The sequence below is a fragment of the Sciurus carolinensis genome, chromosome 13 (assembly GCF_902686445.1).
Source record: "Sciurus carolinensis chromosome 13, mSciCar1.2, whole genome shotgun sequence".
NCBI classification, from domain to species: domain Eukaryota; kingdom Metazoa; phylum Chordata; class Mammalia; order Rodentia; family Sciuridae; genus Sciurus; species Sciurus carolinensis.
In genome coordinates this window covers 412,336-429,430 of record NC_062225.1, presented here as the reverse complement: position 1 = coordinate 429,430, position 17,095 = coordinate 412,336, and the positions used below count along the sequence as shown (strand labels likewise).

The following is a 17,095-nucleotide window of genomic DNA, read 5'->3' as shown; positions in this document are numbered from 1 at the left end:
GGACATTCAAGGGGTAATAAGGGAACGCTGTGGATCATCTTCTGTTGATAAGTTTGATAACGCCGAGAAGTTCCCTCAAAAACAACTCTCTGAACGAAGTACAGGGAACATTTCAACATCCTCATCGATGCCATAACCTGACCACCAAGGAAATTACAGACCCGTACCTTGGTTAGCAATCGTGAAAGTCCTCCAAGGGACAGGCGAGCGTGACCATGTGGGATTTATCCTAGGAATGCAAAACTGCTCTCATGTTTGAAAATCAAATCCAGATATTCCACTGCATGAACAGGATCATGGAGAAACATTAAAGAGATGCAGAGAAACCCTTAGACAAGGTACAGCCACCTTCCACGACAAAATCTAAGCTAGGTAAGTGCATTTTTGAAATGCCATCAATAAAAAACTTAAGAGCATCACTTCATAGGAAACCCTCAGACTCTTAGAACACATTCACGGAAAGATGCAGGCTTGCCGAAACTACAGGGTGAGGCCAAGGGCCGGGCAGTGGGGTGGAGCACGCCCTGCAGCACAGGCTGCCACTGCTGGCCCTTCTCAAAGCCGGCAGGGCCTTGCTCCAGAGCAGACCACCCATCTGGCAGGGACTCTGGCTGGCACCCCCTTTCTAGTGCAGCCTGCGCATGGGGAGGTGTCTTCTGGCCCCGTTGCTCAGCAGGAAGCGGGGCTTGGGACTGGTACAAAACTGCAGGTGAGCCCCAGAGCCTGCCGAGCGCACAGAAACCTGGTGGGCTACACACTACCTCGTGATGGCTGCGGTGCAGAATGCAGCCTGTGTTAAACAAGATCCGGGGGGCGGGGACTAACCCAGTGACCCCACAGCACAGAACGACCACTAAAGTAAAAGCAGAGCAAACATGGTGAGCAAAATCAAAACCAGGTACGTTGATGTGTGCTGCTGCCGCCGTAACAAAACAAAGACCTGAGGTGGACACTTTTCTTATGAAGAGGTGAGGTGAAGGTCCAAGACGAGGCAGCCCACCTGGCTGTCACGGAGGACTGGCGTCACAATGGCAGGAACGCGTGCCAGGGGAGAGACGGTATGGTGAGACTGGAGGCCAGAGGCTGGGGGCCAGCGTGGCCTCTTGAGGACCACTGTTAATAACTAGGAATCCCTCGCAGAGGCAGCAGCCCTTCCGAGCGAGGGCAGTGCCCACGCGAGGGCCTACCTCTCAAAGGTTCCACTGGCTCCCAGTGCCACATGCTGGGCCAGACTTTCAGCACATGAAGGAGCAGACACATCAAACTCAACCATGGCAATGGCTTTGGAAAACATGACAGATAAACATTAAGAGTGAAAATTTGGGGCTGGCTGGGGACAGCTCAGTTCAGAGTGCTTGCCTGTCAAGCACAAGGCCCTGGGTTCAATCCTCGGCACCGCTTTAAAAAAATTTTTAAAAAAGGGAAACATTACGATGTACTAAGGATTTTAAATAAGTCTAGTCATGTGGTAGAAGATATTCTAAATGAACAACTGTAGAAAAAAGCTTCTCAACATTAGTGATCTTTAAAATAGTATCAAAGGAATTGAAGTGTTAATAATCTCTACAGCATAATCCCCAAAAGACATCAGGCACAGGGAAAGTTTTACAAGTGATTTTGTACATTTAGAAAAAATATAATCCATTTGTAAACATGCAAAAGTCAAGAGGATAGAAAACAAGGAAAACGAAAGCTTTCTCCCCTTTCCTTTGGTACTGGGGTCTGCACTTGGGGCACTCCCCACTGAGCTGCATCCCCAGCCCTTTTTATTTTTTGAGGCTGGCGGGAGCTTGTGATGCATTCATCACCTTGGCTCCAGAGCAGCTGGGATCATGGCGTGTGGTTCTCACGTGGCCATGGGCTGTTTTACACACACACACACACCATCTTCTGGGTGTACGTGATGCTCTCCGTTCTTGAAGGTCAGCGTTGCTAGTATTTTTCAAGGCTGTTCTGCCACCTTTCAACACCCTGCTGGACACCTCTTTCTAGCCCCCGTGGTCCGAGGTCAGAAATCACGTGCTCTTACTGTGCCCCCCCCCACCCGCCCATGAGCTCTCTTCTGCTGCTTCCGGTGTCTCATGAAGGGCTTGGTGGGCTCCCACATGGCTTCCAGCTCTCTTCCAGTGTCTTCATCCCTGCCCGCCTCCTGGGGCTGCCCGATGCCCACGTGGCTCAGCCTGCCGCTGCTTTACCCCTTCTGCGTCTCAGGCTGGTTTTCAGGTTTGCAGGTTATTTTTGCTACTGTTCCGACGTGCTTTTGAACACCTCTGGCATTTTGTTACGTTTCTGCTCTGAAGTTTGTGGTTCCGTTTTGCCGTTTCGGCCTGTCAGGCGTTCCATTCTGTCAGTGCCCCTGGTTTCCCTCAGGTGGGTGTGCGTGGCTTCCATCCCGGCACACTGGTGTTGTAAAGCAACACCGACAGGTTCTGTGTTAGGCACCTCATGTTAAGATGGACACAGTGATTCCTGAACGAGGCCCATGTGCCCCCCGGGAGCCAGAGGCCAGGACCCAACACAGAGCAGGCTGCCATCTTCAAGGGACCAAGCTGGGGAAGGGGCAGGAAAGGGCAAATCAAGTGTCACAAAGCCTCTTACCATTTTAAAATTTCATTTTTCTTGATTGAGCATTTGCTGCAAGCCTTTGTTTCCCACACTTCTGACAAACTGGATTCTGATTTTTATTTTTTTTTTTAATAGAATTCTGATTTTATTTTTCTCTCCGAGGGGTGGGTGTTTGTGTGTTTTACTATTATGCTGTCATTCTATAAATATATTTTTGAAACTGTAATTTCATCAGAAGACAACTCTCTTAGCCTTACAAAACAAAAAACCACCTGTTTCCTCACTGTGGCTTAAATCACGTGGCTCAAACAACTCGGCTGCAGGGGCTCACTAATTCTCATATCTCAAAGAAAACCGTCCCCACAGGAGGCTGAGGCTGGAAGGTCACAACTTTGCAACTGGCCATCCTCATGAAACACGGTCTCAAAAAAAGTGGGGGTCAGGGGCAAGGGATGTAGCTCATTGGCAGAGTCCCCAGCACTGGGACAAAATAACCAAACTGAAAAGAAACTTGGTTTATGTTCCTCTTAAACATTTCCTAAGATTTTCACTGTACAATTACTTCATACCGACAGACAGTACCTGTCACTTAGAGTACCTGTCACTAAGTCAAACCCCGTTCTTCAGAATGCGCAAAGCCGAAGGACTCCTAGTGGCTCCCATGACCAGCTCTGGGGTTGGCTGGAGCGGCACTGAGCAGGTGTGGCCACACTGCCCACCTGGGTTGGCACATGCCTGGGTGGCCCTGAGCAGCAGGGCGGCAGCACCAGGAGGGAGGTCCTGCTGACCTGCCCACAGCAGGCTGCGGGCAACCACCCCGAACTGGAAATAGCTCTGTTCAGAGGGGATGAGTGGGTTGGTGGTGGATGACCTCAAAAGCCCTTGGGACTGAGTGAACGGTCTGTTAGGACACCAAGAAGGTCCTGGGGGATGAGAGTGAGGGTGGAACTGTCCCAGTGCCTGAGGGTCAAGGAACAATCTGCATGTCGGCCTGCTGTGACCGCCTCCCTGAGGGTAGGATGGCAGTGGCCCACCAGGTGCAGGGGGAGGACGCGCACACAGCACCAGCTGCCTGACCGGGTGCAGGGGAAGGACGCATACACAGCATGCAGCCAGGTCCCATCCCACTTTGGGGAACAGAAAAAGGCCTGTGTGAAAACCAGCTGGGTCTGGTAATACCAGCAGGGCAGAGGTGAGGCCAGGAGGATCTCAAGTTCAAGGCCAGCCTCAGCAATGTAGCGAGACCTTGTCTCAAGAAGAGCTGGGTCTTTCACTCTTCCAAAGTGGACTGGGACTCCCCAGGCAGTTTCCAGGCCTTGAGTGCTGGACTGGGCTCATCACTGGACCTCAGAAGATCTGAAAACACCCTGCCAGTTCTTCCCACCTTGACCCAGACTCTGCAGTACCAGTAAGAACCACAGCGAGTTCCTCTGGATCTGAACAGCCTCAGGACACCCTGCATCGCCAGCACGGTGGTCCAAGAGCGGCTCGCCCAGGAGCTGCCGCACCGAGTACAGAGACCGGCCCCAACACCCGTCAGCTCATCTTGGGCAAAAGTGGATGCGGGACAGTGGAAAAAGGCAGCCTCTCCCACAGTGTGGACCTGGATGTCCGCATGCAAACACAATCCACGCACAAACTCCAACACCCCTGTGGACGTTAACTCAAAGTGGACCGAAGACCTGAATGTAAAACTCGTAACTCCTAGACTTTCTCCTAGAAGGAAGTGCAGACACCTGAGGTTTGGTGATGATTTTTAAATACAGCGCTCCAGAGGCACAATGCAGGAAAGAAAAATGATAAGCACTGCGCTGAAAGTCCAGAGACAGCAAGAAGCCACCCAGAGGCTGGGACACGTCTGCAAAGGACATCTCTGATCATCACAGTGTCACCCAAAATTCAATCTGAAAAGTAAACAACTTGCTTCAACAAATGAGCAAGACACGTGGGCAGGCAGCTCGGCAAGGACACGTGCAGACGCTCAACGTTCAGGGTCGCGCTCCGCAGGCCAGAACCCAGGAGGCACTGCTGGGACTCGAGGCACGCGGCTCGGGAAGACGCTGGGCAGAGCCTTTTCTGACTGGCCGTGGAACTGATCAGATGAATCAAGACTCTCGTCTACACAAAACTGCACGTGGATTTGCAGCTCTGCTTGCAATTCTCAGCACTGGGCAGCACCCGGGGTCCTGCAGGTGACAGGATCAAGTGGAACATCTGGGCAGTGGATGTGACTCAGTGCTTAGAAGAAACGAGCTGCTGCCAAGCCTGGAAAGAAGAGGGGGAACTTCAACGCCTGGTTCTAAGTGGAGGGAGGCGGCATGAAGAAGCTGGGAGCGCTGTGATCCCTGCGTTCTAGAAAGGGCCGACAGCGGCTGGGTGCGGGGAAAGGAGCCCAGAACACGGGCAGGTGGTGAAACTGTGATGCTGGACATGTGGTCACACGTCTGGGCAGACCCCCGGGGCGCACGGTCTGGTGTACGGTCGGCATCCGGGTTGCCCACGGCACGGCAGCGGTGCAGGCTCACGTGAGAAGGCTGAGAGAAGCCGCATCCGGCAGGGAGCTCTGCGAACCAGCGGGCAGGCCGGTGTGAGGGGCTGCTGCAGCCCAGAGGGCAGCACGGGCGTGGGCGGGCCTGGCGCCTGAGCACTCCTGCCTCACCGCTGACCTGTGGTGCCCGGGCGTCCCCTACACAGGACACCAGCTGGCAGCAGGCAAGGCAGCAGAGGTGAGAGGCCCTTCCCACAGCCGACAGTCCACACAGCAGGGATGGGGTGCCGGCCAGCCACCTCTCACGCTCCTCTCGGTTGCACGACCAACTGCAGAAGGGCGTCTCCCGCCCCAGGTCCGCAGGCTGGGGAGAAGAGGCCACCCACTGAGTCTGCCCGCTGGAGCGCTGCTCGTCCCAAGGGAGCCCCTCAAGAGTCCACAAGGGACCAAGTGTTAAAGTGGAATTTATTAAAATCCATTTACATAGTGTTTCTCACACACACATGGCAGGCAGAGTCCTCAGCATCTGGGCTCCCATCAGTTCTCAGAACTGCATCACGAGGAAGCGGAAGACACGCGGCTGCCTGCTCCTGCGCTGCGACAGCGCCCGCGCCCCCAGCCCCCAGCCTCCATGCCAAGAGATGCAGGCAAGTTGTGCCCATGGGGGGCCACGGGGGAGACCAGGGCCCCACCTGAGGCCCTAGCTGCGGAGAGTGGCCAGCCTGGACTGCATGGCCTCCAGAGCCTCTTCCTCCTCCTCGTCCTCAGAGGCAGCCATGGCTCCCTGAGGCTCAGGCTCAGGAAGGGCGTCGGTCACTTTACTGGGTGCTTTGCCCAAGGCCCCTGAAAAGAAAGAGTACAAGCAGATCAACAAGTGTCCCAAACTCCCTGCTGCCACTCTTGGACCCACCTGACAAGGACAGAGAAGCACAGTGAACCAGTGGCACATGGGTGCACAGCACTTCATCCTGACACCTGCCAAGCGGCCCAGGGTGGCCTGGAACTCTGGGCTCAAGTGATCCCCCTCAGTAGGTGGGGCAGGCATGTGCCACCAGGTCCAGCCCCAAATCACAGTCACTGCAAGGATTTTGATTTCAAGAATCTTGGTTCTGCCAGCTCTGGTGGCCTTGCCTGCAGCACCAGCTGCCCAGGAGGCTGAGATAGGAGGATAACCTGAGCCCAGGAGTTCCAGGTATGACACTACATCTTAAAAAAAAAAAAAACAAACAAACAAACTTTGTCCTGAAGCTCCTAAATTCCTAAACACTACTGAAATTTTTAAACCTACAAAAAAATTTTCTCAATCTTCACAATGTATTTTCTTGGAACAATTATTCTTTGAACAACTTAAATGCACAAATAAAAGTACCAGTCAGGCTCAGTGTTACATGTCTGCAATTCACAACTGCAGCAACTCAGGAAGCTGAGGCAGGAGGATCACCAAGTTGAAGGCCAGGCTGGCCAGCTTAGCAAGAGCCTTTCTCAAAATAAAAAGAACTGGGAATGTTGCTCAATGGTAGAGCACCCAGGGTTTCAGTCACTACCACCAAAAGAATGAACAATTAAAAAAAAAAAAAAATCCACCATTTTTACTAAGGATAAAACTCAAAATCCACAATCCCATACCATATCCACCAAAAAAAAAAAAAAAAAAAAAAGTAAATGATAATAATTCTAACCAAGGAGGTGCAAGACCCCTACAAAGAAAAATACAGAATACTGAAGAAAGAAACGGAAAACACACAGACCTCCCGTGTTCACTGACAGGCAGAATGAACATTGTCCAAATGGCCACACTACCAAAAGCAATATACAGATTCAGTGCACTCCCCATCAAACTTCACAGAACTAGAAAAACAGTCCTAAAATTCATTTGGAAGAATAAAAGTCAGAATGACCAAAGCAATTCTAAGCTAAAAAACCAATGCTGGAAGCCTCACGGTCCAGGACTTCAACTTAAACTACAGAGCTGTAGTGACAAAAACCGCATGGGATGGGCATAGACAGACAGAGAGCAGGGTAGAGAACAGAAGGCAGATGAACCCACCAGATACAGTCATCTAGTCCTTGACAAAGGAGCCAATCACACACCAGAGAAAAGAGCCTTTTAACAAATGGCTGGGTATCCATATGTAGAAGAATGAGACTAGACACCTCTCTCTCGCCCTGCACAAAAGTCAACTCAAAAGAGACCTAAGATCTAGGAATCAGACCAGAAACCTCGCAACTCCTAGAAGAAAATGTATGGTCAACACTTTAGCATATTGGCACAGGCAACGACCTTCTCAATAAGACTCTTGAAGCTCAGGAAAAAATTCCAAGAGTTAATAAATAGGGTGATATCCAATTAAAAAGTTCTATACTGTAAAGAAAAAAATTAGGAATGTGAAGAGAGAACTTACAGAATGGGAGGAAATCTTTGCTGCTACTCTTCTGACAAAGGATTAATATCCAGAATATATAAAGAACTTAAACAACAAAACAAAAAAAATCCAATTGCTAAGTGGGCAAGTGAACTCAACATACGCTTCTCCAAAGAAGAAATACAAATGGCCAAGAAATAGATGGAAAAATGTTCAGCATCTTCAGCCAATCAAAGTGCGCGAGCCCTCCTAGAGAGCACAGCCGCAACGGCCGTCATCAGGAACACACGCCCTAGGGGGCGCTGGAGAGGACGAGGGGAAAGGAGCACTTCCACACTGGGTGGGTCGGGCATCAGCCCAGCACTATGGAAACCAGCAGGGAGGCTCCTCAGAAGACAGGCAGGGAACCCTCACTGACCCAGATGGACCTCCTCGGTATTGACCCGAGGACTCACCGTCGTCACACCACAGTGACAACTGCATGCCCGCGTTCACAGCAGCACAATCACAACAGCCAAACTACGGAACCAGCCTGGGTGTCCATCAGCGGATGAATGGACAGCGGCACTGCTGCATACGGACACTGCGGAGTTTCATTCAGCCATGAAGAAAAATGGAATTATGTCACGTGTAGGAAATGGATGGAACCTAAGACCAGTATGTCAAGCCAGATAAGCCAAACCCAGAAGGTCAGGGTCGTATGTTCTCTCTAATGTGGAAGCTAGGAAGGGAAAAGGAAAAGAAAAGGTGATCTCATGAAACTCCAAAGGGATCAGCAGAGTAGAGGAAAGGGAGCGTGGGAAGGAAGGAGGTGAGGGAGAGAGAAAACACTGGGACATGATATTGGCCAAATTATATTGTACATAGTGCACATGTACGAATACGTAACAACCCCATCTTTATGTACAACTATAATGCACCAATAAAAAAATGGGGAAAAAAAACACTCAGAAAATCTAGAAGTAAAGGTAAAGTTTAAAACCTCATTAACCATCATCACTTAGCGGATAACTACAATTTTTAATCAGCACTCTTCCAGACCTTTCCTGTGGATGTGTTTTTACACAAGAGCATGTATTTCAGCAACAGGCCTTTTTCTCACAATACACTGAACATCTTTCCGTGTCAATGAACATGTTTCTGTATTAGGTACACTGTATTCCATTAAAGTAGACACAACTGACTCAACCAGTATGCCACACTAGGCATTCAGTTTGCTTTAAAGTTTTCAGTAATATAAATAATGCCACGAGAGACACCCTAAGTCTGTCTTTTGGCACATCCTTAATCATTTCAGGAGAACAGGCTCCTGGAAGTCAATCTGCTAGGAAGAGGGCCTTGGATGACTACTGCCAAATTGCTTTAAAGAAAGTCTATACCACTGGGCACAATGATGCACACCTGCAACCCAAGCGACTCAGGAGGCTGAGCAGGAGGATCACAAGTTCAAAGCCAGCCTCAGCAACTTAGCAAGGCCCTAAGCAACTTGGCGAGACCCTGACTCTAAATAAAAAAACAAAAGGGGCTGAGGATGTGGCTCAGTGGTTAAGTGCCCCTGACAGGTTCACTCCATGGTACCAAGAAAAAAAGAAAAAGAAAGTCTGTACCAACGCACTTCTCAGCAACAGGACATAAGAAGATCTCTCCCTGATCATTATGAGAATTTACAAATTTAAAAATTCTTTGTTTTTAAAAGATGATCATGCTTATTTTTCAAGAACTCACATACTCAAAATAAAAAAACATAAAAGCAGGAGTCAGAGTTTAAAGAATGAAGCTCTTGGCTAATTTGGTGCAAGGGAGAAGGGCCACCCCAGGAGGGAGAGGCGTGAGAGTCTCATGGTCATACCTGCTGTGATTTCAAACAGAATCTTGTCGATCTCCATCTCGGCTTCTTCTTCCATTTCCTCTTGGTCGTCCATGCTTTCAAAGGTGTCCTCTAACATCTCTTCTATGATCCCAGCCTAAACAGATGGCGTATGTCACCTCCCTGCACTGCAACACCAGCTTCCACCAACCCCAGATGCCACCTAGGCAAAGCTCTCGTCCCCCACGTTCAGGTCGCCCTTGCTGGAAGAACACACAAGACAGGCGGCCAAAGGAAACCCTGGACAGCGAGCTCGCCCCCTCAGTGCCGAGGCTGGGAGGCCCCACTGGGCTCCCAGCCAAGGCCTCACGTGGCCTGCCTGCACTGGGCACCTGCTTCAGGGGAGACATCCACCCTGACCCTGCAAACACACCTAAAGCAGGGCCACAACAGCCTGGGTACTGGCTGGAGCCACTGGAGCCGCTGTGTGAGAGCAAAGCACTCTAGAAAGCCCCGAAGATTCCTGGAGCACATGCAGCCCCAGGTCCCAGCTGGGGAGTCCTGGGGAGTCCAAGGACAGACCAGCTCCCCAAGCCTGATCTCCCACTCCTGGGAGAGCTGGAAACCCAACAAGGTACAGGCCAGAGGCTTCTGGAAGCCCTGTGCCTGGTAACCCACAGCAGCCAGCCAGGCAGCCTCCTTTGCTCTGAAGGCAGCAAGAGCCATGGCGACAGCCAGGCCCTGTGGCCAACTCCCAGCCAAAATGACTGAGGGCAGCTACTGAAGCAAAGGTCAGAACCGTGCCCTCCAATGACACAACGGGGGCACCGGGCACCACTGGGCAGAGGAGGCAGGAAGGGGCCAGTGGCTGTGGTGAGGCAGGGCAGGGGGGGCTGAGCAGGGCTTCTGAAGAGAGGAAGACCCTGGGGGCCCCGTAGCCTCCAAAAACTGAGCTCGTGCCTTGTGCTGTGACATTCAGGTCATTCAAGACGCAGATGGTCCCGCAGGACAGCTCTGGCCCTGGGTCCTGAGCACGATTCTCAGGGACTCTGCTGCCAAGATCGGACTTAAAGCAGCCCCCTCCCCTGCCTGCCTTCTGCTCCAGGTCTGCAGAGTGACTCTTACCCTCTCCCCTGCCTGCCTTCTGCTCCAGGTCTGCAGAGTGACTCTTACCCTCTCCCCTGCCTGCCTTCTGCTCCAGGTCTGCAGAGTGACTCTTACCCTCTCCCCTGCCTGCCTTCTGCTCCAGGTCTGCAGAGTGACTCGCAGCACCTCTCCCCTGCCTGCCTTCTGCTCCAGGTCTGCAGAGTGACTCTTACCCTCTCCCCTGCCTGCCTTCTGCTCCAGGTCTGCAGAGTGACTCGCAGCACCTCTCCCCTGCCTGCAGAGTGACTCTTACCCTCTCCCCTGCCTGCCTTCTGCTCCCAGGTCTGCAGAGTGACTCTTCAGGACTCAAATCTGGCTAGTACCCTATTCTGCCCACTCGCAGATCCCTTTCTCTAACCACCAGGAACAAAGTCACATTCAAGGTCACCCAGGTGATGGAGCCTTGTGGCCTAGGTGACGGGATGTCATCCCAGTGCTCAGGGCTCCTGTGGGAACAGCTCACTGAACACCTGTCTGTCACCTGTCAGAACCCTGACTCTGAGAGCCCTTCCTGTCCTGGAGGCACAGGCCGTCACCCGTCTGTCTTCATTCAATCAGCAAACATTCTCGAACTCCCGCCAGGCCAGGTGCTAGGACACTCAGGCCCCGTGAGGCTCCCACCGGGCCGGTCTGCACCTGCACCTGGGGCATGCCACGTCCCGCACTTGGCAAATTTCATAGTCCACTACGTGCAAGGCGTCTCCCGTCACGTCTGGTATTCAGAAACCACTGTGGAAAGGCCCCAGATTCTAAGAAAAAGAGTTCCTTCAGGTCTCAGGGGCCAAGGGTCAAGCCAGCAGGCCTGAGGCCACTCTAGGCATCGCCCTGCCCGCCGGGTCTCAGGGGTGGGTGCCTGGGCCCTCCTGACCCCACTCCTTCCTGCAGGCTCCTGCCCAAGGACTCCCCGTGGCAGAGACCACCATGGCTTCCACGGGGTTCTTCCTTCCTGTCAGTCTTCCAGTCCCTCTGCCCAGGCCCCACACCCTACTGTCCCTTAAGTTCACACAAGTCCCCTTTGAGAAGAGGACTTCCCTATGGTCGACCTCCCAGGCCACCGTGGCAGGCTGGCGACGAGGTCGGACATGGGCTCCAGCTCTCTGGGCCCAGCAGCTCGGAGACCCAGTCTCCTTGAGCGAGGAGGTGGCTGGCAGCGCCGCCTCAGCCTGTCCTGTCTGAGAACCCTAGCGAAGGTCCGCGCCAGCCAGTGCCTGAGGCGGGAGGCTTGCCCGTGCTGTCTGGTCCTCACGCTCCTCCATCAGGCTAAGACGGGGCTGGGCATGCAGCCGTGCCAGCCACGCCTGGAGTGCGGGGTTCCGAGGCGTAAGGCTCTCCACAGCTCTTACGCTGCGGGAGGGGATGGCTACGGCGTCATCTGCACTCCCAGGACATGCCTGGCATCCAGGCCCAAAGTGAGCATGGAACCCCGAGCCCCGGCATGCGCCTGCAGCTTCCGGAACACCTGGCTGTCCGTCCCTGCAGGCGCCGCAGCTCAGGAGCTTCGGTGGTGCTAACAGCCGCCCCCCGTGCTCGAGCCACCCGAGAGGGGCTGCAGGCACTCCACTCCCACCCGCCACCCAAGTCCCTGCCACTTGCCACAGGGACTCTGAGGGGGCAGCAGGGCCGGCTGGGTCACCTTCATCATCTCTTTGGACAGCTCCCTCATGGTGGCCTGGATCTCTGGGATCTTCACCAGGCTCTGCATGGCCTTCATCACCTCTGTGCTCTTCTGCAGGGAACCGGCCACTCGCAGGACGGCTGGAAAGGAGAAGCTGCAGTCAGAGCGGCCAGCAAGAGGGCGGAGCAGGCCAGCAGCAGCAGCAGCAGCCCTGCACGTCGGTGCTGCTGGGCCAGGGCTGTGCGGGCCATGGGGCAGCTGCCCTTAGGGAGGGCCCGGCCCGCACGCGGCTGCCCGAGCAGAGCCCACGCCAGCCACGGGCAGCGTCTGCCGCCAGCAAAGGACGACAGGGCGAGGCCCAGCACGCGTCTGGTCGGGGCCACACGTGTGCCGGGGCCTCCTCGGGAGAGGAGCGCCCGCCTTAAGCTCTGCCTCTGGCCCCTGTCCCTCCCGGCAGAGGGAGACATGCCCGGGGACACACACAGCTGAGTAAGAACAGCAAGCTGCCCGCCCAGCATGGAGCAGGGATGTGACCACAGTAGGGCCTGCGTGGCCGAGGGCGGGAGGGGCACGAGCCTCAGAGCGGCACCCACCGGAGGCACCCGGGTCAGAGCTCCCGCTGGACCGAGCTGTGTCCTGGGGCAGCCAGGGTGCCAGAACATGGCGCTGCCCACACTGCTGAGCGCAGCCAGTGAGGACGAGGGGATGGCCGCATGGCGCCGCAGCCTGCACGTGGCCGTGTCCCCGGAGGTCCTGAGCTGCCAGCGGGTCTCCCGGGTGGCGATGCTGAGAGGTGGGCCCTCGCCCCAGCCCCCAGGCCTCAGCTCGCTCAGGGTGCTGCTCTGAAAGGGCGAGTCTGGCCCTGGACCCAACTCCTGACCCACCGGGCCCTCCCCTGCCATGGCGCCCACCAGGAGGCCCTCCCCAGAGCCCAAAGGACACTCCCACACCATGGTGGCTGCCAGCCACCAGAGCCTCGAGCGCCTCTCCACGCAGCCCTCGCCTGGAGAGCTGCCGCCACAAGGAAAACGGACGAGGCGCCCGCGAGGCCCGAGGCTCCATGGTCCCCTCCATCACTCCACGGTACTGCGTTTTTCATGGCCCTGGGGATTGAGCCCAGGGTGCTCTGCCGCTGAGCTACGTCCGCAGCCCCTTTACCTTCTGAGACAGGGTCTCACTGAGCTGCCCAGGCTGACCACAAACAAACCTGTGATCCTCCTGCCTCAGCCTCCCAAGTTAAAGGCAAGTGCCCGGCTACAGGCATGTGCGCTGGGCCCAGCTGAATCATTTTTCGTTTGAAAAGGGTAATTCATTCTAATTATAAGGAGAAAAGAGACAGGTCAACAGTGGGGAAAATAAAAAATGAATGAACTTAGGAATAAAACATTACAAACAAAAACATAAGAATAAAAGAATTACAGGAACATTTATCTTGATAACCAATCAATGCAGATTCGGAACTAGATTTTTGAAAGGCAGAACTAAATGCATTTTTACACTTGAAATCCCAAAAAAAAAGGAACTTGCTATGGTGTGAATGTATGCTGTCCAAAGTTCACGGTGCCGACGTGACAGTGTAAGAGACGTGGCCTTTAGGGGGGCCAGGCGCCGGGCTCCTCCCAGGTGAGTGTGAATAGGGAGCCCCTCTTCTCCCGTCCCTCTGCCTCTGCCACCCGAGGGCACACAGCCTTCACTGGACAGCCAACCCTGCCCTTCCTCAGTCCTGGTTCCTGGGCTGCAGGGCAGTGAGAAAGTCTCCTGTCCTGTCCCTTATGAATTACTGGGCATTCTGTTACAGGTCACAAGATTCACCGAGATGGGGGAAAGGATCGGACGAGAACGTATGTTCTACATGCAAAAAGGCAAAAAGAAGGTTTGGCAGAGAAAAACGCCTTCATCATGGAAAGTCCCCCTCCAGGGGAGGAGCACACAAGCCACGAGCCGCAAGAACTACCTGCGCAGGACCCCAGGCTGTCCCTGAACCCAAGGCCAGCAACAGCAGCCTGGTGAAAAGGGCAGGAGACCAGCGGCCACTCAGGACGGCAGGTGAGCCTGCGAGAGTCACCAGCACCCTGCAGTCGCAGGGCCGACTCAAATGGGAGATGCTGTCCAGAGACCGCCAGGGCTGTGGGCAGGCGGCGCTGGTGCCCACCTTCCCCTCACTGGCCAGCTCTGGCTCTGAAGTGCTGGTGGTGATGTCCCATGCACAGGGCACCCAGCCCAGAGCAGGCATGGCGCAGGCAGGGCAGGGTCCTCACCCCGAGCCGCAATGGCCAGATTTAACATATTCCTTATGCAGCAAAAGGAAGCAGAGTGCCACCCACCATGGGTCATGTACTGTGCACAGCACTGATCTGTCACGTCATGCACTGTGCACAGCACTGATCTGTCACGTGTCATGCACTGTGCACAGCACAGACCTGGAGCCTGAGCAAAGCCCTCCTCAGAGTGGCTGTGACAGTCCAGTAAACTCAGGTGCTATTTAAAATGCTGACAAGCTGCCGTAGAGGACAGGAGCCCCTGACGCCAAGGTGCAGTCCAGGCCAGTGGACGTGGGTGGACAGCCACTAGAATACCACATCTGAAACCCTGCAACTGAGAGCCTGACTCTGAGAAATCTGAGGAAAGCGCTACGGAGGCAGGACGTCACGGCCGCCTGCCGGCGGTGTGAGGGAGGGAGGCGCCAGGCCGTGACCCAGCCTCCACCTGCCCCCACGGGAGGCGGGGAGCAGCAGGTAGAGCAGGTTCCCGGGAAGCCCACGGCCCACCCAAGCGCTCCGTGCTCCGAGGGACACGCCCGAGAGCAGGGCACGGCCCCAGTGAGGCCCGCCGGGCCCACTCACTCCTGGTGGAACTGGCCTGGGTTCCCAGGGGAGACACAGAAAGCAAGGGGGACAGAAGCCAAAAGAACCAACAGGAACGGGCAAGCACGGGCTGAGCGGCAGGCCCCAAGGAGGCAGGGGGATGCTCACACCAGTCTGCAGACAGGAATCAGAGCCCCAGGGGCACGCTGCCGCCTGCCGCTCTTTTCCTGCTGGCCGCTGACCCCACTGACCCGGGCTACTACTGTCCCCCACTGGTGGCACCACCATCTCCCCCAGCTAAGGCCAGCCACCTCCTGAACACGCCCTGATTCACGGACACGCTCCTCCGCCAGGAGACCTAAAGCGCTGACAGCTCCCCTACCAACAGCTTTCCACTTCCGGCTTTATCATTTTATTTTATTAATTGGGTAAAAACCCCTGATGTTTATATAAATTGGTAAAATTACAAAACTAATGCAAAAGTAAAATTAAACATATGAAACTTTAAAATCAAAAATCTCAGGGCTGGGGTTGTGGCTTAGCAGTAGACTGCTTGCCTAGCATGTGCGAGGCCCTGGGTTTGATTCTCAGCACCCCATAAAAACAAAGGTATTGTGTCCACCTACAACTGAAAGTAAAAATGAAAAAATAAACAAATTTCACATTAATGACGTAAGCCTCGCCTGGTACTTTGCTAAAATTGAAGTACCACATTAACAACCACACCAAAACCCGTAAGACCAACCCCAGTCAGCTGGACAGCAGAGATGTGATTTTTGCACTTGAGGTGCACCTGGACACCACCAGTGGGCTCCTTCCACACGCCCCCACTCTTTCATCCACCTTGCCTACGTTTCCACTGGCGCACAGAAGGGCTGTGAACAGGTTCCATGCTGTTGAATGCATCCATCTTTCCCTACAGAAGGCTTTATGTTTGACTTTGAAAACATTTTCCTACTGCAACTTTACACAAACACCAAGCCAGATTTTCTCCTAGTGCTTTTAAATTCATTTCTTCACACTTAACCTTTGATCCGCTTGGAAAGTACTTTGGCGAAAGGTTCTTAAAGTAGACTATAACATGTGCCATGATTTTCCTATTTTCCAAAAGGAATTCTCTGTTCTATTTCCAAGTCTAAGCGGTTGTTAGACACCACCTTCTACGATGGCAATGTTTTATGTGGACTGCAGGAGAAAATGTACAATACTGAAAGTCAGAAGGGTAGTTACTGAACTGTCAGGAAGAGGTCGTCAAAACCGAGCTGAGCTGGAGACAGCTGAGCTGCCAAGACTCCGAGCAGCTGATCAAGGCAACAGACAAAATCAAAGTGCCAGGTCAGCCTCTGATCCCTTACTGTGGCAGTGTAAGCAAAGGACCAGTAAGGGCCAGGTGGTTCCCAGACAGGGTCTGAAGCAGGCCTCTGCCATCTATGGACTAGGGGCCAGGGAGGAGGAGGACAGGAGTTGAGAAGTACTGAGTCCAGAGCGGAGAAGTGTTTTCCAAGGTTCCCTCCCCACCCACAGGGAGGTCCTGGCAGAGGAAGCTGGGAAGGCTGCTGCCAACCCCAGCCCCACCCATCCCTCAACAGGAATCCTCCAAAAGGACACGTCTGGGCCAGGAACGCAGCCCTGATCAGGAGCATTCAGCGTGGCCTGAATCCTTCACCAAGACTCTCTTCAAAAACTTCAAGGCAGCCAGGTGTGGGGGCACAAGACTTGATCCCAGTGACTCGGGAGGCTGAGGCAGGAGGATTGCAAGTTCCAGGTCAGCCTCCCAACTCAGAGAGACCCTATCTCAAAATAAAAAATAAAAAAGGGGCTGAGGGTGGTAGAGCATCCCTGAGTTCAGTTCCCAGTGCCGAAGAAATAAGACTGCAAGGCCCTGGCTGTGCCCGGAGACCTGAGTGGCAGGGCATGCCTCCCTTGAGGTCTGCAGGTAAGAGCTTTTACACTGCACATGGCCAGGGCTGAAAGACCACCTGGGTTTTCCGCCACAAGTCGGACTCCTCAAAGACCATGTCCTCCTTGAACGATCGGCCTCCAGATGATCAACAAAAACAAAAACAGGCTACGATTCTGAGATCCAATGACTTAAACCACTTGATTACTCTAGCTGATCAAGAACTAAACAAGTGTCCTCAAAACAAAATGTTACTTGTTTTCCATTTTCTAAAATTAAAAACCATGACACAAAAATCTGACGGACGTATCCATGAAACCCAGGGCAGCGCACTTAGCCTGGTGGTGCACGTACTCTGACCAACACCTCTGAGGACGTGCTGAGGCAAACGTGGAAAAGGACCACCA

At 53.8% G+C, this 17,095-nt stretch overlaps 1 protein-coding gene across 2 annotated transcripts in view; it reads right to left on the bottom strand.

The window, feature by feature from the left end:
• Positions 1-2,034: 2,034 nt before the first annotated feature.
• The window catches only part of Chmp3 (charged multivesicular body protein 3), a 39,826-nt gene continuing 24,765 nt past the window's right edge, over positions 2,035-17,095 (bottom strand). Inside the window, exons 4-7 of one of the 2 annotated variants that reach the window (XM_047522070.1) lie at positions 12,003-12,124; positions 9,266-9,380; positions 5,746-5,896; positions 2,035-4,830 (exon numbers count right to left, since the gene is read on the bottom strand). In XM_047522070.1, the coding sequence (XP_047378026.1) occupies positions 5,754-5,896; positions 9,266-9,380; positions 12,003-12,124 (380 nt within the window). In that variant the 3' untranslated portion in view covers positions 2,035-4,830; positions 5,746-5,753. Of the gene's footprint in view, positions 4,831-5,499; positions 5,897-9,265; positions 9,381-12,002; positions 12,125-17,095 lie in introns of those variants that run through there. The other variant, XM_047522069.1, reaches the window with a different exon arrangement.